The sequence below is a fragment of the Aphanomyces astaci genome (genome assembly GCF_000520075.1).
Source record: "Aphanomyces astaci strain APO3 unplaced genomic scaffold supercont1.77, whole genome shotgun sequence".
NCBI classification, from domain to species: Eukaryota; Oomycota; class Saprolegniomycetes; order Saprolegniales; family Verrucalvaceae; genus Aphanomyces; species Aphanomyces astaci.
The window spans coordinates 13,729-35,950 of NW_009798340.1; the positions used below are offsets into that span (position 1 = coordinate 13,729).

The 22,222-nt window shown below is 47.0% G+C and overlaps 9 protein-coding genes across 13 annotated transcripts; 8 read left to right on the forward strand and 1 right to left on the reverse strand.

Annotated features, from left to right (window-relative positions):
- The first annotated feature begins 1,461 nt into the window (after positions 1–1,461).
- On the forward strand, positions 1,462–2,277 carry H257_15905 (hypothetical protein). The gene has a single exon (XM_009844177.1). The coding sequence runs from the start codon at positions 1,540–1,542 to the stop codon at positions 2,164–2,166; it is 627 nt and encodes a 208-aa protein (XP_009842479.1). The 5' UTR covers positions 1,462–1,539; the 3' UTR covers positions 2,167–2,277.
- Positions 2,278–3,038: 761 nt separating this feature from the next.
- On the forward strand, positions 3,039–3,383 carry H257_15906 (hypothetical protein; the record flags this gene model as incomplete). Its single annotated transcript, XM_009844178.1, has 1 exon — positions 3,039–3,383. One exon carries the CDS (start codon positions 3,039–3,041, stop codon positions 3,381–3,383), a length of 345 nt encoding a protein of 114 aa, XP_009842480.1.
- Positions 3,384–3,531: 148 nt separating this feature from the next.
- Positions 3,532–4,002, forward strand: H257_15907 (hypothetical protein; the record flags this gene model as incomplete). The annotated part of the gene is made up of 1 exon (XM_009844179.1): positions 3,532–4,002. The coding sequence occupies one exon, from the start codon at positions 3,532–3,534 to the stop codon at positions 4,000–4,002; it is 471 nt and encodes a 156-aa protein (XP_009842481.1).
- A 91-nt stretch (positions 4,003–4,093) lies between these two features.
- H257_15908 (hypothetical protein) lies at positions 4,094–5,022 on the forward strand (the record flags this gene model as incomplete). Its single annotated transcript, XM_009844180.1, has 2 exons — positions 4,094–4,179; positions 4,266–5,022. The coding sequence occupies 2 exons, from the start codon at positions 4,094–4,096 to the stop codon at positions 5,020–5,022; spliced, it is 843 nt and encodes a 280-aa protein (XP_009842482.1).
- Positions 5,023–5,406: 384 nt separating this feature from the next.
- Positions 5,407–5,679, reverse strand: H257_15909 (hypothetical protein; the record flags this gene model as incomplete). The annotated part of the gene is made up of 1 exon (XM_009844181.1): positions 5,407–5,679. The coding sequence occupies one exon, from the start codon at positions 5,677–5,679 to the stop codon at positions 5,407–5,409; it is 273 nt and encodes a 90-aa protein (XP_009842483.1).
- Positions 5,680–8,355: 2,676 nt separating this feature from the next.
- On the forward strand, positions 8,356–8,782 carry H257_15910 (hypothetical protein). Its single transcript, XM_009844182.1, has one exon. The coding sequence runs from the start codon at positions 8,386–8,388 to the stop codon at positions 8,752–8,754; it is 369 nt and encodes a 122-aa protein (XP_009842484.1). The 5' UTR covers positions 8,356–8,385; the 3' UTR covers positions 8,755–8,782.
- A 1,968-nt stretch (positions 8,783–10,750) lies between these two features.
- On the forward strand, positions 10,751–11,383 carry H257_15911 (hypothetical protein). The gene has a single exon (XM_009844183.1). The coding sequence runs from the start codon at positions 10,772–10,774 to the stop codon at positions 11,261–11,263; it is 492 nt and encodes a 163-aa protein (XP_009842485.1). The 5' UTR covers positions 10,751–10,771; the 3' UTR covers positions 11,264–11,383.
- Positions 11,384–13,206: 1,823 nt separating this feature from the next.
- On the forward strand, positions 13,207–19,832 carry H257_15912 (hypothetical protein). Of its 5 annotated transcripts, none has more exons than XM_009844186.1 (14): positions 13,207–13,368; positions 13,441–13,842; positions 13,985–14,256; positions 14,411–14,946; positions 15,575–15,705; positions 15,964–16,070; positions 16,173–16,219; positions 17,192–17,357; positions 17,408–17,465; positions 17,976–18,063; positions 19,060–19,146; positions 19,202–19,310; positions 19,359–19,497; positions 19,550–19,832. In XM_009844186.1, the coding sequence occupies exons 1-14, from the start codon at positions 13,210–13,212 to the stop codon at positions 19,775–19,777; spliced, it is 2,529 nt and encodes an 842-aa protein (XP_009842488.1). In that variant the 5' UTR covers positions 13,207–13,209; the 3' UTR covers positions 19,778–19,832. The 5 variants fall into 5 exon arrangements, with proteins under 5 accessions (XP_009842488.1, XP_009842489.1, XP_009842486.1 ...); XM_009844184.1 differs by having other exon boundaries at positions 13,210–13,368; positions 19,542–19,832; XM_009844185.1 differs by lacking the exon at positions 17,976–18,063 and having other exon boundaries at positions 13,210–13,368; positions 19,542–19,832.
- Positions 19,833–20,658: 826 nt separating this feature from the next.
- On the forward strand, positions 20,659–21,897 carry H257_15913 (hypothetical protein). Its single transcript, XM_009844189.1, has one exon. The coding sequence runs from the start codon at positions 20,706–20,708 to the stop codon at positions 21,870–21,872; it is 1,167 nt and encodes a 388-aa protein (XP_009842491.1). The 5' UTR covers positions 20,659–20,705; the 3' UTR covers positions 21,873–21,897.
- Positions 21,898–22,222: the final 325 nt, after the last annotated feature.

Below are 22,222 nucleotides of genomic sequence, written 5' to 3' on the forward strand. Positions count from 1 at the left end.
AACAGCCCGCAATCCATTGGGCTTGGCCGAATCGGTAGGTTGAAGGTCGTCGAGTTCTTGTTTCTGCGCAAGGAGCATTAACTTGAGTTGTTTGAGCTCTGTCATAGTATCGGCGTTCAAGTCCGTCGCACGGGTCACTTTGGGGGAGGTTGCTAGCTGTCCAGTGTCACTGTTGTCCGCGTTCGAACGAGAAGGCTGAGAATGAGCATCGACATCCCCGACATCAGGATGGGTTGGCATGGTCTTGGGCTCGGACGACATTGGTTTCAGAGCTTGACGCTGTTAACCTTACAGAAGGCTTAGCGTAGGTATAACGAATTATTGACCCTCCTACTGGATGGAAACTCAAAATGAGAAACCGAACCATCGTTCTTACAGAAGGCTTAGCGTAGGTATAACGAAGGTTAATTCAATTATGTGTGGCCGTAGTAGGCATTACTGAAGAGTCACAACCTACTGCTGCCATTCAATGTTGAGCTTCACTGATTGCGTGTGGCGGTTAAACGGAAAACCGGATATTGTTCCATCTGTTACGTTCGTATACCAATTCGATTTGCTCGTACGCGCCAGATTTCATACGACGTGGCCTTGGGAAGCCCAAATCGCGCGCTGGTCGTCGTCCATTTGTGTTTTTAGCATCGGATTGAACATTGCGCGATAGGACGTCGATGGGCAGCGGCTCTCCAATCACTTGGTACACAAACGTCTGTTCATCCGGGTCAACGATTTCATGGCGCTCAAGCAGCGTCACGTATGCTTGCGACTTCTCCAGAGCTTTCGCATAACGCTCGGTGTGGTTGCGGTGGATCATGTCGCGATCCCCGAGCACGGCGTCCGTCGACACGAGGCGGAGAAGCTCCTGACGCCGAGCTTGGTACGCCTGAGACCCCAGAACCGGATCTAGGCACATCTGTGGCTCGAATGTGGCCGTGGCTCGCTCCTTGTTGAGGTACAAAGGCGCCAGGTCGGCAAACGGTGACATGTTGATAAGCGGACGACTTTGTGTGACGATCGTGGAGAATACGTCGAAGTTGGAGGTTGTACTTCGATAATCTCAACCAATCCGAGCATTTGATATGCTTCGACATTCGATTATTTCCTTGAACAAGTTTTCGAAAAAGTATTAATATCACCAATCATAATATAAATCCCCATAACGAAATCGAAGTTGGCGACTCCTTCGACCCTCCTGGTGCTGGATCTGCGTCGCCTCCGGAAGACCGCCCCCGGGTTTCACCTGACGCTCCACTCTCTGGGGCGTCAGTAAGGGCTAGCCACCACTCCCAAGGTACGTCGGTGGCTAGTCCTTCCCAAGTCCTTCCCAAGTTTTCGAAAAAGTATTAATATCACCAATCATAATACTACAGTAGTATAAATCCCCATAACGTTACGGTAAATCCCCATAACGTTACGGTAAACGGTCCTGATGGAAGACCAGCACTCCCACATTGCAGTTTTGTACGACACGAGATTATGCCGTGGAAGTTCGACACGAATGTGGTATAAAGATGGTGGCATGCGAGGTCACATTTCAAAACCATGTCGGCCGCCCCATACCACCACCAAGCCCAATGCACCAGCGACGTTTGGTCCTTGTCATGTCCTTCCTTGGAGGACGACACTGCGTATGCCTTGGCGTTGGCTGCGCAGTTCGAAGCCGAAGATTCCGATGCGTTGGCTATGGCGTCGGCAGATGCAGCGCTGGCGCATGATTTAGCAGCCGCGAGCTCGGCTGGGTCGTATCGATCCTCCCATGGCACCTTTTCCTTTGATGATGGGGACAGTGATCGGGATGTAGCTCAAGCGTTGATCAACAGCCGAGGCTCGGCTACGTTTGATGAGTGGGCGACGGAATACCAAGTAGAACCAACCCCACTAATAAACGAAGATGCAGCGAGCATGGCACTGGCGAAAGCGCTGGCGGATCAATTTGATCACGAGATCGCGATCGAGTTGACTACCCAAGATATAGATGAAGGAGACGATGCCACAGACGTTGCCGACCACCGGTGGGAGACTGCTGACCTGAACGACGAACCAACCCCTGACGACACCAGTGCTGCAGCAGACACACCCGTCGTACGGAGTCGCAACCGCCGAGTGAGTTGGTTTGCCCAATCCTCCAAGTCGTCTATGCGCAAGGGCGTACGGATTGCACTCGACTAAGTCGCCCCTTTATCATGCATACATTTTTTCCATATTGTAATTTTCACGTGGATTTAGCCCCCCGCATACCAAAGACTAAGGCGAGAGAACGGCACGTTTCATATACAGCAAGTATGTACATTGCCCTTGGTCGCGAGAATAGCTCATTGTCCTCGTCAGCTCCGTTGGTTGCTGTATTCACAATGTCCACCTAAGCCACTTAATATTCCGCTTAACGGATTGCAATGGGATTATTTATATCGATATCCTAGAAATCCCGAGGTCTTTGAATCGTGTGTCTGCATGTAGGACTTGGACGAGCTACATATCCCCACGTCGATATTTCCAAACTGGACTGCACTGCACGATGACTATACCAACATGTCGCGAATTCGTGTCCAAACCAGGCATGTAGTGTTAGTTGGCGCCGACATCCCCCGAGGAGTTCTCGTCGTATCAGTGCAAGGCACCCCAACTCCCACTTTCGACGCTTTTGGGCGAGTGTATTGCCCCTTGCCTACTGGCGCGCACTCAATTTTGAAGTTTGTATTGGCCTCCACATGACATGGGACGTATTGCGGTGTCGTGACCGTCGACGACAACTCGTTAACAGATGGTACCATGCGGAACCGAGTACGACTAAGCTTAGTACTATTAATAGTAGTACTACCCCGAACCAGTAGCAGCCATCCTACTACGGCTGCTACTGGTACACAACCCCCGCCCCCTCAAGCCATTCCTTCCAAGCGCGCCCCTCGCTCTCCCCTGAGCTGAAGCAACTGCTACTAGTCGTACACCTAGTCTACTTCCTACTAGTGCACCTACTAGCTCAAGCCCCATCAGCCACCCGTCCGCTCTTTCCTCTCAACCAAGGATCTCGTTAGAAGCCTCCAATGACGTGGCAAGCCCAGCAACGACCAGCTCGACGATTCCCCGTTAGCAGCCCCACCGTCGTCTTTTCCGACGGCGGCCCTCTAGCTGCAATGGTGCTGGTGCGGGTGGATCTGTGGGTGATGGTGGAAGGCATCGTCTGGTCCGGCTTCGACGGCATCGGGTACGTTCTGGATGCGTCCAGGGGCTACGTGCCTGTGTGCAGAGCTGCGGTGACTTCTGGCTTGGCAAAGGTTGTAGTCACGATCGTCGCCGCGCAGGATGTCCCCGTGACTGTTCGTTTCGTCCATCCGGTGCTCAACTTGCCATCGTTAAGTACTGCCCGCACTTGTGGACAGAAATCATGACAATGCGTCGCTTCCGTTGAAGAAAACGGCACATCAGTCGTCCAACGATGGTATGTATATTCATGAGCTTGTTGTGTACAGGTAACACAACAAGCTCATGAATATATGTACAGCTACGTATACCCATACGTAGCTTGGTGATATTAATATGTGGAGCACGGAGAGTGTGATACCGACCACGTTCAAGCAAAAAGGGGCGTACTTTACATCCTTCGGGGGGAGCCTCATGTGTCCAGAAACGAGGGCGTCCGGAATGATCACCCTTTTCCAATTGATCAAGAGAGACCTTGCGTGCGGAATGGTAGTGACCGCCAATTTGTACCCGACTACCGACATATTGCTCATCTCGGTGCTAGCGTCAAGGCTCAGCCTGGCCACCCAATCGCAGGTCGACGTTGCGTGTTGGCACAACTCCAACTACGACAGGTGTCGACGGTGGTACGTGACACAGTCCACTCGCCTCGTTCGGGAGCTCGTGCACCCCACGGATATTGCCCTGATGGAAGCATTGGCCAGTGCAGCGTCGAGGAAAGTCATCCCCCTCCGCATCGCATTGATGCAGTACGTTCGCGACTTTGAAGCCAGTCAGCTGCAAATTGGGCGCTCTCTTGATGGATAACGAGAACGACCCGTCGTTTGAGTTGTGGAGTTGTTTGCACGTGATTGAATGGACCCTAGGAAGCCGGGAAGTCGTGCGTTTACAGGGGGACATGGGGGCGGTCACTGTCATCACGGAATGGGCGGTTTCAAATTTGCAGGGGGTACAAGCCCCGGAAATCCCCGCCACATTTGCCACGTACAGTATGTTCGTTCTGGTGCGCAATACGTTACGGGGGTCATGCATTGAATTGCCGTTTTGATTGGGGTGTGTATTCTCGCCAGTCGAGGACACATCGATGGGATGAATATGCTTGAACTCAACCGCGTGGGGGGGATGGTGTGGGTTGGGCGGCCTCTCTTGTTGCTCTGGGGCTTCACCGCGCTGTGTTTACTTAGTACGTCTATGCTGGATGTTGAACCGGCGGGGTACACCTATACTGCGTTTCGCGTACCTGTGGTTCCGTGGTACAAAACGTCCTTAAGTGCGGGCGAAAAGACGAGGCTAGTGTACATTTTGAACGATGTGTCTACAATCTGGACCAAGCAATACACGCTACATTACGCCCCCATGAGCAGCTCGCTCGTGTGGCTCACAACTGTGATTTTGACTCAAGTGAATCCGGTGGTGCATAACGTCATTGTCGACCCGAAGTGCAAACTCGAACAAATGAACTTTCAAATGGTGTGTCAGCGTGGAGTTGTGGTGATTGGGAGCTCATCGCGACTGGCGTGGTTGGTCGGCATCATTTGCATCAGCAGTGCCGTGAGCTACGTCGTCATCCGCGTGGTGTATGGGTCGCCACTGCAAACCAAACCATGCAGTTCGTTGTTGCTATGTTCCGGGGCCAAGTACCTATTTGATAAGCGCCGTTGGACGTACCGAGATGGACGCCGCATCGGCATTGCTCAATGGTCTGTTAAGTGTCGGAATGGCAACACCAGCTACGTCGTGGATATTAAGTTGTGGCGGAGTTTTGCCATTGACCTCGACGACGACCTGCCGCCACGCATTTTCTACGCCGTGCCCCTGGCAGACTGAACCTCGTGGATACACGTCAAGGAGTGGTGAATGCAGGTTTATTGTGTGGGTGGAGACTGTTTGGGGGTATCCAGTGCTAGTATGTCCTGCAGATTGACACGTTTGGTACGTACCCCTGAACGAGCCCAGCTGCTTGATCAAACTAAACTTAGGGGTAGTAGATTTAGACTTCCACACAGCACTGCAAACACTTTTACCTGTACGGTTATTACCTTACTAAGAACTTAAGAACTTAGATGATTTAGCATCACGTACAATAATCAATGTCTTGCAAATACTGTAGCTATCGTTTACCACACATTGACACCACGATCAACAGCCCCCTCTAACGCACAAATCATTGCGACGTTATGTGGTCTATGAATAAGTGGCAACTACCGGCCGTTACGTACTACTGGCTAGTAATGCTTTGGGCTTGTTGATACGGTGGGTGTAAAAGTTGACGTATTTGAAATCGTCGTGTCGGTAGGCCTTGTTGGGATGGCAGGCATCGTAGATCGTGACCAATCGCTTGGCCATGTAGCACACCAGGGCCGCGACGAGGACCCAGAAGCTCACGTCCCACACATTCACTTTGTCCTTTCCTGCGATTTCACTTTTGCCCGTGGCTACACCAAACAGCAGGCTCACTGCAACGACCACGTGACCACGAGCCATGGAGAAACTCTCAATGACACATTTCCACTAGATCCATTCAGGGACGTAAAAGGGGAGCCCATTTAATGAGACCCATTGTAGAAGCCTTGAGTGTAGAGTGTTTGTTATCCATTGCAGTTGGGGGGGGGTTCGCGCCACCTACAGCTGACAGTCTACGACTTGTCTATCGGTACTTTTGGCCTCTCATTTATTGAGATCGACAAGCAGGTAGTAACCAGGTAGTAACCACCTCCTCCTTACCCACGTCGATGAGGCTATCGGTATGTTTGAGGGCGTGTCTTTACTGCACTGAAGACTGAGCACGTCGTACGTACGGCGTAATATCCCTGTATACTGTACTGTACTAGTACAGCCGAGTACTAGTACGGTACTATTAATAGTAAGTTAGGGTGTACTAGTATGTCAATACTCCGGAGTACAGTCTGTACAGTACTACGTAGTTAACTCCTGTGTTCACCTAATCGATCAACGTTTTGCTGTGGCGGATGTTTGTGCATTCAGTTGTACCCACTGAGTCGTCACCAAGGAGCTCGGTGGGGGACAGCGAATCTCGAGCTCACAGCATGCTGCCGCGATGGGATACTTTACTCAACCTCCCAATAATTTTATGGTATTTACTTACTGCTATATAAACCAGTACTCTAGTAGCTATGTAACCAGCTAGCAGTAACTAGCTATTACTAGTATTGTACACTGTACAGCCTCTGGGTACCCTGAAGACGATCCATATCAAACACCTCCCCACGTCAAGATCCACAGTATCACCTCGCTTCAAGAATCACCGTTGAATAAGCAGTAATCTACCCGTAACCACTTGGGCAAGGAAAACGAAGGCGACGCTGCCACGTGTTCAACGATGATGCGTGGCCACAAATAAGACATGTGACTGGTCGATTCTCGTTCTCCGGCCCGAGTACTTGGGACGTAGAGTAGTACCAGTACTGCGTAGACCCAAAAGTTAATTTGATTATTCTTCTGGTGGTCAAGAGCAGAAGATACTTCGGGAAGCGCCATATAAGCAAACGATGTGGCTCGAGGCCATCCATGCATTAGTAGTACGTTTTATTTTATTTCTATGATCACAATACAGTTACTGTAATGTGGCATTGCTGAGTAATCCTACAGTGCTGGTGCATACTATTAATAGTGCTGTACTGTAATAAGCTTAGTACTAGTACTAGTAGTCACTTTGTACTTCGCTGCAAACAGCTCAGTATTGGACTTCGAGGCTGGAAAAACGAAAATGGTATGGGTATTGTATCACTGAATCGGTCATATATATCTATCTATCCCAATCACAAGTGGACAAGGTTTGCGCGTTCAAGGAAGTCAAGTAGTAAGGAGGTTACTGTACCGTTCGTTACCTGGAACTATTAATAGTACCTAATCCTTCAAGTACTCCGCAGTACTAGTAAGTACACTTACTACTTGTAGTAGTACCTAATATCACGTCAACCAAATGTCTTCAATGCGCGAACCCCCTCCGACCACAAGAATTCTGTAAACCCAATCAAAAACAGTCGGAAGGACTGAGACGAATTCGATTCCGAATTCTGTAAGCTTTTCGGTTGTCACATGTCCAGTAACCTTCGAGTGCATTAAGACACGAAATCGTATACTGGTAGTCAGCAACGTTTGAATCACTACTGTAGCCCCCAAGACAAGCAAGCAAAGCTGGGGGACCGCTTTGTTCAGGGGACTTTTCGAGGAGCAAAATAAAAAACGAAACATATCTGCCTGGCCATGGGAATGTTGGCGACGACATGGATGCAAAATCGTCGTGCTACCCTTTTGATCAGACTGGCAATCGTTACGGACTGCGAGATATACGTGACTGGTAGCCGCCAACTTGATTCGAACCTAAGATGCTTCCATATTTTCATATTACTTGTCCGTGGTGCTACCTTTACATGAGACGCGCACATGAATATGAACATTGATCTTTGGGGTGGTTCTTCTTGACTAGAGGCTCACGTCCCTCCAGCATTGTTTGTAGGTATGTAGTTGGTCCAACTACATAAAATTACTACTACGTAGTACACAGCAACTCCGGTGCATAGACAAAGAGTTTGACGTGTTCACATATCTTATGACCTTTCCGACTCTTTGGATATCACCTTCAAGTTTGCGTACACGTACTGAATGCTTGAGAGAGATACTCTTCGATAGCACTCCGGAGTAGTACCGGTACCGTGTAAACTGTACATGACGACCTTGACGACGACGTACCGGTAGTCGCAGCCTTCGAGTATTTTCAGTTAACTTAAGCAGCTGCAGTCTGTAAATCAATGCCCATGTTGGTGCTCCACCAAACTCACTGTCAAGTCGCGTACTTGCATAGTACACCCGTAGCTTTTTCTAGTCAGCCAACATATCTGAGATGCCTGCGATGGACGGATGGGTGCGCATACAAAAGTTGTGATTGACAACCATGACGACGAATTCGATAAATGCACGAGTCACGACGATAACAACATACAAATATACTGTTGTATGTGTTTTGTGTTACCAGGAGGTGCTGCATACATTGGTCGTGGGCCTGTCACATTAAACAGTGGGACGATGAAAACTGCCATGAAGCGGACTTTAGAGTCAACATCCCACGCCTCGCTTGATTACCCTATCTCTGAACAATTGATTCATCTAACATCATATCGGGCACTTCTCATTTTGGTCCTTTCCCCCCAAGTCGCTTCTATCACTATCATGACCACTATCACGACAAAGGACAAGCGCCGGTACCCTGTGAAGGAGGAGCTAACCAACTTGCGCGTGGAGGCGTGGCACCTCGAAACCAAACTCATGGACCTGCAGCGACATCACCTCGGATCAGTGTGGAAGCAAGTTGCGCACCACGAAGCTCAAGCCAGGCACAATGCGCTGCAGGAAAATGCTGCTCTGAAACAAGACTTGGACGTTGCATCTCACTGGATTCACGTCATGCAGACACAGCCGACCACGGGGTTAACTTTGTCGCCTTTGATCACATCAAGGAGTCCCCCTCACACCAACCACAGCCACCACAGCCACCACCGACACAGGACCAATAACAATGTGGGCCATGCGTACAGTTAATGTCACAATATTACCATCTATACTTACAGTTAGTAAATCGCAAGTGGGGTATTGTGAATTCGCTATAACGTTATCGTTATACTTCGCGCGGTTGGTTGTCTAATCTGTATTGAATCACTCTGGAGTTCTGATTGGCTGACTATGCTTGACCTTTCTGTAAGGGCCAATCAAAACCACTCAAAATTGGATTAGCCAATAGCGTCGATTCGTGATTCGATTCGGCGGCGAGATTCGATTCGACGGGGTCTGGAAATTTGTACCGAATCCACAATATTTGTAAATGATTTGTTTGTAAGGTGGCTGAGTGTACTTCTGATTACTACCACCCCAGAGTTTCTTTGCCGTATAATTGGTCAAGTCGACTGACTTTATCGACTTTGTAAATGCATGAGGTATTAATACCAACCAAGCTCCCAAGGCACCGCTAACTCAAACAACTCACGCCATCATACTGTACTCAGCGATACATCTCACTCTGGAGGACATTCAATACAGTATCATATTTCCTTAGTGTTTAGACTTTGTTTTGTAAGCTCTACTAAATAGTGCTTCGACATTCGAATTACGAAGGGTGATGCGAGTTTCACGCAACAGCAAGGACAATACGTATAGCAGCATCACTGCCTAATGGTTCGGCTCACTGGGGGCAACCCCAAGGTTCCAAGCCAAAATGTGGAAGTGGAGGGAAGAAGTACCATCAATAAGCACCATATTATCGGGGAGTTACAGAATGGTTGACTAAATTATCTCAATGCTGGTAGTTTGCCCGAGACATACCAGGTACAGTGCGGATGTCCAGACTTTAGGCATGGTCATGGTGTCAACTATAGAAAACACGAATTACAAGGTTCTCGTCGCGGTTAACTGAGATAGGAAATCCAGAAAGAAGCTCAACGAGTAAGTTGCTGTAATCGACGTATCTACCGGTAGCTACAGTGTAGTGGACAGGCTTGATCCATGTGATTACTTGGTTTATACCAAGATGAAAACTAACTATAGTACGGGTGCCGCCACTGATGATGTTACGATGTGCGGCTAAATTTTAGCAACATATCAATGCGATCCTATTGGCAATTTATTTTCACTTTTCTATCATATACTGTAATTAATTGCCTTGAATTCATCCAAAAGATGCGTTTAAATGAAAATATAATATTCCATACACACATTAAGCTACTTTCAATAAAATTTGACCTATTTCAGATCGATTTATGGGGTGGCATCCAGACCATCCCTAATGGAATACTTCGAAGTACTATCTATCTCAGTGTTTTATGTATGGACCGATTTAGTCCATCGTTTTTATGGAGGTTTGTGTCCGTCCGCATTGAAGTCTTGTACTGCACTTCACAGAAATCGAATATTATTATTACTATACGTATAGTAATATTTCTCACGCAAATTTGGACTGTTCAGTCTATTCGATTCTACTGGCGACTCCAATTACGAACCGACTTGACAATAACGTTAGTAGGGGGGTTGAATACAACTGACATCCAGAGAACTTTGTAACGTGAATACTTTTTTTCTCCCTTTTACATGGGATATATGAGACTGTTAGCGGATTTTTGCAGACTTTACAAAATGGCATCCAGATCAACCCTAAATAATGTACAAGCTCGTATTGGATCAAATAGACTCGAGCGTCGTCGTGACTTGCTCATTTTAAGCGTTCACATGGTGGTGGCAGGAGAATGATAGTTGCGTCTACGAGATTTGAGAGTTTTTCATGTACTTTTGGTGGTCAAACTGCTTTGCTTTGGTAAACGCAACGGAAACTCTGCCTAAATCCTCGTGTACGCATAAAAATACTTCCCTGCAAAACACACAAAACAATGCTCGGCAATATGAAATACTGTAGTACATAATTTTTTACGTATACTGTTTGTTCTGAATGTTGCTGGGACGTAATTAGGCATCCAGGATTATTGCACCTTGTCCAATCAAACGGCTTGTCGGCCCTGATTCTCGCTCAAAGTCAAGTTGCCTATTTTTCAATCCAACAATTTGGATCGGTATGGTGGCAACGTTCGCTATGATCGTCGTCATGGTTGCTGCGCCGTTCGCTTCGCTAGCCTCTGCGGATGCATCCGACGATTGCTTTAGTCGAGTCAAGATGACATTGAACGCCAACGCCTCCCTTGTGGCCAGCCGTTCCAACTGCTTTGTGGCCGCCGTGTACATGACGTCGGAAGCGTACTTTGCATCCAAGCCCGATGATAACGCGATTGATGTCGTGGCGGCCAACGCCAACTGCACCAAGTGGTTTAACGAGATGACTGCAGCGTTCAGGGCCATCGATCCGCCTTGCGCCGTGCAGAACCCACCCGACGTCTTCCGCTACGCTATCACGGGGTCGACCAGAGATTTCAATTTGACGTTGGTCGAGTATTTAAAAAGTATGCGACAAGCTGCCTTGGCCCCTAAGCGGAAGAGCCAAGCTCCAGCGACAGGCCAAATCATTTGGCTATCGGTTATGGCTAGCTTGGTGGTGTTAGTAGCACTATAACGCCAGTGCTTTGTCTAGTTTTAGAGTGTTAATCAGGGCGTTCCACAGTTCTTGTCCCAGTCGCGTTGACGTTAGCATGATTGGGGTATGTACTTACTATTCCGCCCCCTGCTTTGCGAACATACATTGTTGTTTTATGTGATGTTGTCGAACGTGTGTCCAGAGCTCGCGGTTGAGTGACAACACTGGTACAGTCCGTTGCATGCAAATAATAATAATACAGCGTCCAACGTCGCAACAATGGATCAGCATGTGTCGTCTTTTAATAGTGCTGTATCGCAGCCTTTCACACTGCACACACAATGACTGTGTGTGTTTGCAACAGGTGAAACCGACGCGCGATCCAATTGCTCTGCACGCTACAGAACAAACTGTACAGGTAAAAGTGCCTGCAGTGGTGTGTGGAAGTCTAAACCTACTACCCCCAAGTTTAGTTTGATCAGGCTGCTGGATCCCTTCAGGGGTACGTACCAACCTTGCCAGTCCACAGGACATACTAGTACTGGATACCCCCAAACAAGTCGCCACCCATACAATAATACAGCATTCACTACCCCTTGACGTGTATACAATGTCATTATAAAGTCCACAGGACATACTAGTACTGGATACCCCCAAACAAGTCGCCACCCATACAATAATACTGCATTCACCACCCCTTGACGTGTATACAATGTCATTATAAAGTGGTTAAGGCAATGCAAGGCTCGCCAGTCTTACCGGTAGGGATTTCATCAGTCTGCCAAGGGGACGGCATAAAAATGCGTGGTGGCAGGTCGTCACCGAGGTCAATGGCAAAACTCCGCCACAACTTGATATCCACGACGTAGCTGGTGTTGCCATACCGGACACTTAGCAGACCATTGAGCAATGCCGAGGCGGCTTCCATGTGGTACACATCTCTGTACGTCCAACGCCGCTTATCAAATACCGTTGACAGTTGGTCCCCTAAGAGCTACGTCAGAGACAACGTCTAGGCCACGTTTGAATCGGCGTACAGTCGAAAGGTGCTTTACACAGAGCTGAATAAATTTCCTCGGGCGATTCGGGATCTGCGCGTCGTTTCCACCGTGCTCAAAGTGTACGCGCACTTCTTCCGGGTGTGATTGAATGCGATTCTGACTCAACAACTGCTGAGCAAGTCGAGCGCTGTTGGTATCGACGACGCGGTCAGCAGCTTGGCATTGACCAGGTCGACTAAATACACGGAAACCCTGTGCGGTTATATGTTGGCCAATTAATACTTTGACTCTGAACTTGGCGCTTCCGTTGGGGATGGAAAAGTAACTGCCGAGAAACCGCCGTGGCATGTTTACCCTTGTTGAAGGTGCGTACGTGTGTTGACGACATTGCACTGCCCAAATTCAAACCTCATAAATTTCGGATGATGGGATATGTAAAGCATAGCAACTTTTACGTCGTTGCCATTTGAACTTCTCGAATGAATGCAGCTCAAAATCGGTTGATCACTGATCCATCACGTTATTGCAAAAATTCGGCAAATCACTAATTGCTGTCGTTAGGTACTCATAAACACACCAACAATAAGGTTTCACTGAATTGCATGTTGCAGGTGAGACTTATATGAATTTGAATCCTTGCAATGCGACTGCCAACAACATCCTAATTGCATACATCTGGCAAGAATTTGTTCGGGTTGTCGGCTGCCGCAAGTATACAAAATATAACGCGCCTCCATCGTTTCACCATCCAAAGTCCTGCAATAAGACCATTACTGGCCCACAAAGGTCTTGTCCTCGGCCAACTTTGACAATACGTGGAGCGTTGTGACCATTTACAGCTGTTAACCTCGGAATCGTAGGTTCAAAGATCCATAATTTAATAAGCCACTACGAAAGTATATATACTAGTCGTATGATTGGCTAAAGTTAAAATGGACGTTTCAAATCCATCCAATCAATAACAGGTGCACCATTCTAACTGCCATGCCCGAGACCGGGCATGCGCCGCAGTCCAACCACCACACGACCATTGCGCTGTTGCAGCACTTGGTCAATGCGAAACAGGGAGGGTCTTGTAACGTTAGTATGGGATACAGTCCGAGTCCTCGAGGCAAGCGCCTCCTTCAAGAGCAACTCAATCAGGTGACCATTCGCATTTCCCTGTCATATTCTTCCGACTTGTATGGGTCAATAAGGATTGACATTTTGTCCTAGATCGGCCACGAACCCCCCCATAGACTCGCCTCCCCGTCAAGTCGCATGCAAACTTCATCGCCCCCCCAACAACAGTCCACTACGCTTCAACATCCAACGAGTCCCCGCCTGCTTGCGTCGCCCCGGCCTTCCCTGCCGCAGTCGACATATGAACGGGAGCGCAAGGAATCGCTGTTCAAGATGCAAATTAGACAAGTCGACGAGGCGGCGCTGGGAGCTCCCCGTCCAGTGACCAACCCCACGGCCACGACCGGTCTCGTTGTTCCAAGCCCCCCCCCGTCCTCGACGTTATCCCGTCGCACGTCGCACAAGACGCTTCTGGCCGAAGTGGGCGCGGCCAACAAGGCCAGTCAAGCGAGGTTCTCGGCCCAGGAGGTTACCCACGCCCAGCAAATCACTCACGTACGATGCAAATAATCGCCTGAGATTTGAGCATCTCGATCGTGGTTGCAACTGTGTGTCACAATCTGTACGATTTCGACTAGTTTGGTTTCAATGTCATACTTGAATGCGTGTTGTATAAAGTATTGTGTTGGCGGCATAGGACGTGCTATGCCGGTCGCTGGCCGAAATGAGGAACCACCAACGAGTCCTAGGGCAACCGACCCCCGGCCAAACCAGCACCAGTCGACGGCAGTCGGATTTGCAAATGCAACTGCACCAGACCCACGAACTGGCGCTGCATCGTGTCCGTCACGGCCGAAATATCCCCCGCACATCGTCCATCGCTGTCAAGCTACCCCCTCACGGTTTTGACGACGCTGATGTGTTCCACGTGGCGCTTCAAGTTGCAGAGCAACACCGCGACCTTCGCAAGTACGTATGATCAGTGGTATAGCAACGTATATGGCCGAAATATACCATGGTGTGATGGTGGTATTATTGAGGGGATGGGTGTGAATTTTTTCAATTGAAACCGAAAACCTGTGATGGAAATATATCTCATTCCGTGCATTTTGTGCGGATGTAGGCTGTCCAATGTCGTGCAACGGCAAAACCAAGACCACGGGGGACAGACGGTAGTGATGTCCTCTGCTTCATTGCCGCCATCGCACCACCCCGTTGCTCTGCCACCGTCGCAGCAATTCCCATCGCAACAACCAATCGCGTCATCCCCTTCTTCGTCTGGTGGCTTTGCCTCCCCTCGGCGCCACAGCACGTCGCCTGCCTTGGTCACATTGGACCTGCAGCACCACTACTTTCAAGTGATGTCCACCCTCCATCCCGATCGAAAACTGCCCACAAATGACCACAGTGTGGTCGTCACGGGCAACGAATGGCTCTCAATACACGAGTTTATCCCTCTGTTCTGCCTCACGTTTGCCTTTTCAAACACCGAGTGGGCAGCCAAGTGTTTTCCAGCGTACTTTGCCTCGAAACAGCAGTACGACAAGTCCCCCAAGCTGACACTAGTCGACTTTGCTGCGAAATGCCGCATGCTCACAAACGGCGCGGACGTGGACAAGGCTCGGTTTGTGTTTTCCATTTACGACCACGACCGCAGTGGTATTGATTGTCCTTTCGGCCCAAATATTGGGACGTTTGTGCTGATTTGCCAAATCCATCGATCGTGTTTTTTGTACTGATATTTGTATGTAAAAAAAATGGCTAGCGTGATAATGCCCATTACTATTTATGTCACACACTACTTACATGTAGTTGTTGTTAGGTTGAACTGATGATTTCCTGCTTGGATTGGCTAATATTGGCTAAATTCTTGTGTCGATTCTACTGCACATTTGGTTCTGTCGATACTTTCGGCCGATCTCTCCAGTTTTGAATAAACACGACAATAAACAACGAAGGATACAACCTGCTGACTTGTTTGTGAAAGAGACTGATGTTGTATGGCTATGCATTATTGGGATTAAAAAGGATGGTGTGAACTGTACACTGCTTGGGTGGGCGTTTCTATTTGTTTCGTGATTTATATATATATATAGGATGATTTCAAACGGTATATATAACACACACTACGTGACATGGGGATCACACTATGTGTAATTATCTGCTTTTGGGACAAAGATATGTTTTATATCGATGGTTCGTGACTGTCGTCGAATACCGACATTTAAATATTTTGATATTTTACGATTCGGACACTTTATTTTATTTATATAATTATATCGCATAGGCACGGTGGAAGTGGACGAAGTATTTCAAACCCTACAGTCAGACAAGGAAGATCTGTGGGACCAAGTGATTTTCTCCCAGCAGCTCATGGGGCTAGTGAACCCAAACCACGATGGCACCATGGGGTTCCAGGTAATTTAGTCAATTTTCCTACTATGTTTTGATATAGTAAATATATAGTCAATTTTTCTACTATGTTTTGATATAGTAAATATATAGTCAAATTTCTTCTATGTTTTGATATAGTTAATATTACTTTTCTGTTACGATCATAGCTTCCTATTATTTCGTTCGCCCATACATAGTCGACCCGTATAACTACATACTCATGTGTATACTATTATTCTGGAGTATATATATATATTGAGCTAAGTTTGTCGACTTAAATAGGACTTCTGCACGGCATGTCAGAAAATTCCCATGTTCTTCACGTGCTTTACGGGTCCGTTGCCCGTGCGACTGTCGATGCATCCGGAAAACGTCAAATATCGACTCGGGTTGGTGGGATTTCGATATATTTAATACCATTGCGTGTTGTAGACTCAATTCCTGCCATATTGTTCACCATTTTCAATAATCACGTTCAAATGTGTTGGTAGATTGAACGCTATTCGAAAAATGTGGAGCTGTGGCGTCAAAGAAAGCAGTACGTTGCGTCCGCTCGTCCTATTTTGCAGCCAAACACTGTTGGCGTTGAGTGTTATATCTGACAAAGTGTTACCAAATTGTATATATGTGGGAGTGGTGTTCGTTCTAGTGCCTATCAGTGGCAGTTTCGATTCTTACTAGTATATTGTAATTTGCCGCTCCAGTTTTGTCAATGACAAACAACTATAGTGCATTTTACGCTCCACAGCTACAATGTATCCAGTCTCAAATGTGTTGACCCCACTGTCCTACCTATTGTCGCTTGAGTCTAAATTTGGATTTTTGTACTGAAGTTTGTACTTGGATGTATGTAAAAATGTAAAATTTGTGAAGCCATTCACACTAATTAAAGTCACACACTACTGGTTGTTTTTCAATGGTTGCAGGAAAACTCTGGTGGGCCACTTGAATAGTGTTATGGTTTTCGATTGGTCGATCGATTGTCTGCTGATTTGGTGCTTTGAACACTCCACTATATATTCGAATCGAATTGACAATACCTATCGAACGAACCAAGTACTTTGTCCACTTCTGCGCACCATCCTCTACCTTCGTAGTACACTACACATCAACGTTTGTGAATCCATATTTCCTCGTACACACTCCCAAGCCCACTGACGATTTTCCGCTTCTGTTATTTTTATATATATATATATATATTGATTCTCCACTTCTATATATTCTTCAAATATATATTGTTAAGTCGATTCGATCTTGGAGTGGGGTGCTGAATCGAATGACACCAAATCGACAGACAATGAAAAAACTGACCAATGAAAACCCACAACATGAATCCATCAAAACCCCACTTCGATCAATGAAACATCGAATTAGTGTGTGACTTTAATTAGTGTGATACTGGACTCACATACAAAAGTCAAGAATGAAGAATCGATCGATCGATTTTTGCCGAATCAGCACAAAAGTCGGGTAAAAGGAGAAATACTAATTTTGGATATTAAAAAATTAGCCTCCAACGACAACCACGACGCGATCGACTCGGCGGGGTTCAAGACTGTGATTTCGTACTTTTTCCGATTTGCCCGCTCCAGCGCCATCGACCAGGCGCTGGCCACGCGGTTGTTTCAATCGTTTTCATCGAGAGGTGACGTCGTGTACTTTGGCGAGTTTATCGCGTAAGTGTGTGAACGAGTACGAGGAATTCTCTCAGACGAGACGGTTCTAGTGGCATGTCGACCCTCATCCAAGGAACGGTCGAAGCGCGAGGACGAATGATGCACGCGGTGCGACAGTTTACCCTTGTGATTCGATATTGTCCTTTTACCCTAACTTTGGACTTTTGTGCTGAATCGCTAAAAAATCGATCGATCGATTCTTTGTACTGAATTTTGCTTGTAAACAGGGGTGCTGTGGCGATTTGTATCACACTAATTAGAGTCACACACTAATTCGAAGTTGATGATGGTTTCCTGCACTCTGATTGGCTAAAACCTTCTGCAGATTCTTCTGTACATTTGGTTGTGTTGATTCATTATTCTCCATGTCGCTTCAGTTTAGAATAAACACAACAATATTGTGCTTTCGAGTGAAATTTCAGTGGTTTCTCGTTGGAATTTAAATCAATTTGATTGGCTACCTCAGATGAGCTCAAAATTATTAGCCAATCAAAACCTTCTAAATCAAAATTCAACCAATCAGATCGATTGTGGATCGGTTTGGTCGGCGCGATTCGATTGTACCCCCTCCCCAAATTTGTATCAAATCGACAATAACATGATTGTTGTTGTTCCTAGGTCTTGGATTTGGACCGAGGAGGCACAGTCACGAAAAATGAGATTCAAATGATTTTGCGGTCTCGAGCGAATATATTGCAGCATCAAGGTTGTCGTGTTGAGGAGATAGCATGGCATGGCTTTTTTATTATTATTATGCAAATATTCGTGTGTTGTTGTATAATAAATACTGCCGTATTTGTTTGCACCAGTTATTAATTTGAACGATTTATTTAAATACTGTAGTACAAGCTTCGTTTTAACTATTTCTTTCTCTATTTTTTTACATTTATACAACGTGTTTAATATTTCGAATCTGCATTTACTATTTGTGGATAGTGTGAATGGTACTGTTTTTTCTTTACTATATTAACAGGGTTCATAAAAATAAATAAAAACGAATTTCATAATTAAAGAATGCGTTAGACTAAATAATTCGGCGATAGCTTTCCATGATAGATTTGAGATGATATTGAACTATATAATAATATCTACGTTCTACATTCCATGGTGCCGAACAACGAAAAATATGGTAGTATCCTACTTCCTCTGTTCCAGGTTACTGCCGACATTTACTTTGAATTGACACACACAATCGAGCCCTCACTCAACGAATGATACTTTGAAAGGGAATTGCATGAATTTTCGCAAAAGATTGGTTTATAATCAGCGCTTAAAGCAATTGTAAGCCAATGAAATGTCATAAATGTTCGATATTGATAGAAATTGAACTTCTGTACATGTCGTACCTTTGCCTCCTTTCAATCGATTTGAACAATTTATTTATATGTTACAACGTACTTCGAAGTAGTACAATTGTATCATTGAGTTCATATTCTATGGACTTATTGAATTATATCTTCCGTTCTAAGTAGTACAATTGTATCATTGAGTTAAGATTCTATTGACTTATTGAATTATATCTTCCGTTCTACATATTTCATATATCAACGACAAATACAGAAGTATTGGATTCTATGTTAGTTGGACTAAAAAATATTTCTCGTCGGAGACAGTAGTGCATGTTACTTCAAAGTCTTTCGAACAAAAATATCTATTTTCAGAGTTTCGGGGACTATTGACAACACTCCTGTGGACTTTGTAGAAATCAAAGACTTGCATTTGGAGCGCAATGCAAATGAAATCATGCGGGCGCTCGACGAAAATGGCGACGGCGACATCTCTGTGGACGGTAGCATACATACTACCCAACGAAGATGCCAATATCTTCATCTGGGGTTCGGTAGAGTTTATGGCGGCCGTGCGGCGGACGCCACATGTGCTGGAAGCATTGCAAGACATTTTGTTCAGTGGATGCCGCCTCGAGTCGGATTTCGACACGGATGCGTGGAAGACGTACGGCAAGATACGATGATGACATTTGACGGATGGAGATATGAGTAGGCAGACGCAGAAAGGACTGGACCGATCCAGTTCGTGGCACCGCAACTTGGACGAAGTGGTGGCACACCCGGACAACCTCATGCACGACTTCAAGAAGATCTTCGTGACAGCCGTCAAGAAGGTGTCGGCGGCGACCACGGTACGATGACTTGAAACAAACGACACTGAGTGATGCACCGTTAGATTCGCAGACGGAACATACACCACAAGGAGAAACCCCCCAAGCCTGCGTTTCCCGTCATTGTACCGTCGTTGTTACTTCCCATTGCGCCGTCCGCCATGACACCACGCAGCGCCACGTCCGCGTCGCCGTCGTGATGACGCAATCACAGTATAACGAGATTGAGAAATCGTCAACGACTATTATTGATAACGTATTAGTACCGTTTACGGTTACTGTACTGCATCGTTCTGCTTGATTGGCAACACAAATTTGTTCGTTTTTACTGCACCATTTTGCAGTTGTACGTTGGACGAATGCCCGATGTATTTGGCCGTGGTCCCGATGTATTTGGCGGTGTGTGCCCGATATATGTATTGAGCCTTGTGCCCAAGCAATTGAATGAATTGTGTCGTGTGCCCGATGATATTGGAAAAACTCAACTCAATTTTTAAAAATGATTCAAAATGATAATCATGGAACATCCACAACTTCTATGTCGTGGGTGCATGGCCTCCGCTCATCTGTAAAAATATTCGAGGCGTAGCGCGTATCGGTTCTAACGGGTAGCATCGACTCCTATGTAGCCAATTCCGAGCAGGGCTTTGCTTTATCCCGTTGGCGAACACCACGGATTTCCAGTCGTCGTCGTCTCTGAACGCTGCGACTACACTCGTTGCTTTGTGGAGAAAGGTATGCGTTTATAGGGGCCTCGTGGCTACAGAGGGAGTTATCTAGTACTTCAATTGACATCATAACCGGAGTTCGAGAGAGTGCAGCGACGTCCATGCTGTGCGTTCCTTGGCGATTTGAATAATTAGCATTCAATATGTTGGAGGAAAGGGCAGATGGCCTTTTGCTTGGACACACGGCTAATTATATTGGGCACACCGCCAAATATATTTGGCACTCGACCTCGGTGTTATGGGCACATAGCTAATTTTATCGGACACACCACCAAATACAGTATATCGGGTGCACAGTCAAGGCATTCATCCAACTTGATTGCATACAGTAGTAGACCAATTACTACACTAGTACTACTAGTAGTAGACGAATTGCTACACTATTAATAGTTAAATGACTTGTACCTATTAGCGTAAACCAATTGCGTTAAAAGCGTTCAAACGTTAAGTTCCTGTTTTTACGCAGTTCCAATTACTGCGCCGTCGCACCCTTCACCCACCATGGAGGTAAGGCACTTCTCTTCGTCATCAAGAATGCTATCGTTACATGCACCATGCATTCCCTGCTGCTACCAAGACCCACCGAGTGAGTCGACTGGCGCAGCGTACACGGAGGCAAGACAAATGCTAGGCAACACCCCTACGCTTCCACGTTTAACCGCCACCGACTGCGACGGCGCCGAGCTTTGCCATGCATCGAACGTACAAAAGCACAGCGCCGCCTATCGCGGCAAACATCGCGACATCCTTCGTGAAAAGAATCGCCAATGGAAACTCGCCAACAAGGAGCGCGTGGCGGCTCAAAAGGCCGCATATCGCGAGAAGCACCGGGAAAAAATCCGTGCCCATGACCGAGCCATCTACCGGATGAAGACCCAAGCGACCCAGCAAGTCGCACCTTCGCCCTCCACGTTGTTCGAGCCGCCTAGATCGAACGTTGCTACGATGGGCAATGGCGGCGACACCAGTCCTAGGTCGTTCACGGAGCTATTGTACCCATGCTTACAGCTCCCCCATCCTCCAGCATCATCGACAATATCACCGCTTGACGAACGCTTTCATCCGTCGACCAATGGCAGTACTCCGTTGATCCCTCCCATGTTAACAGAAGCCCGCGTAGCCCCCCCTCTTTCCCATCGATTGGTGGTCGTTGCCGAGAAAGTTGCTGGCTCCCAGCGCAACGCCGTTGACGTGGCCAGTGTCACCACATACCCACTTCAACCGATGGTTCCTTGTTCTTCAAACAAGGAAGAAGTAGTAGTTTGTAGCAGACCTTTAGAGCGTGAACCCAGCCTTAAGCAGCAGCAACGTCGAAATCGCAACCTCACCAAGCAGCTCGAGTACGACCGTACGTACCGCCGCCGCCATCAGGCCAAACTCGCGTTGAAAAGCCGACAGTACTACCTAACGAGTAAAGACAAAGTGATCGAGTACAAGGCAGCTCATAGGGACCAGGTGCTTGCTGCCAGTCGCGAGTGGAAAGCGCGCAATAAGGAGCGCGTCCAGGCCCAGCGGAAAGCATATCGGGAGCGGAATCTCGACAGGATTCGGGAACATGATCGAGCAATGTATCGCGCCAAGAAGGCGGCCCAGAGAACGAGCGGAGTGGGAGTAGAATCGACGGGAGCGGGAGTAGAATTATCGACGGAATCCGTGGTCGTGCTCTAACAAAGATGTATCAAGTACGTTGTAAGTACTAGTGTTGGTTTTGAGAGATATCAGGGGGTAAAACCACGAAGTCACTATAATCGCGGTGTGGGGTAGTTAGTGAATGCTAATAACGCTAGTAAATATTTGATCGGGTAGTGTCGTTACCTGTTTAACTAAACTTGGCAATTCGACGTCAATGCAAATGGTTTTGGCCCAGGCAAGTAAGTCCGCAGAGAATGCATCGTGTAAGTATTGTAATTTCACTTTATAGTACTTATAGGTATACTGTATACTGGTACTAGTATTGTGGATCGATACGAATATCTCGCCACCAAATCGAATCACGAATCGACGCTATTGGCTCATTC

Coding starts and splice junctions, on each gene's coding strand:
- H257_15912 (XM_009844186.1), top strand. CDS start 13,210: ATGCCCGAGACCGGGCATGCGCCGCAGTCCAACCACCACACGACCATT. Junction 15,706..15,963: donor ATGGCACCATGGGGTTCCAG/GTAATTTAGTCA, acceptor CGACTTAAATAG/GACTTCTGCACGGCATGTCA. Junction 17,466..17,975: donor GAGGACGAATGATGCACGCG/GTGCGACAGTTT, acceptor TGTTGTTCCTAG/GTCTTGGATTTGGACCGAGG.
- H257_15910 (XM_009844182.1), top strand. CDS start 8,386: ATGACCACTATCACGACAAAGGACAAGCGCCGGTACCCTGTGAAGGAG.
- H257_15905 (XM_009844177.1), top strand. CDS start 1,540: ATGTCGGCCGCCCCATACCACCACCAAGCCCAATGCACCAGCGACGTT.
- H257_15913 (XM_009844189.1), top strand. CDS start 20,706: ATGGAGGTAAGGCACTTCTCTTCGTCATCAAGAATGCTATCGTTACAT.
- H257_15911 (XM_009844183.1), top strand. CDS start 10,772: ATGGTGGCAACGTTCGCTATGATCGTCGTCATGGTTGCTGCGCCGTTC.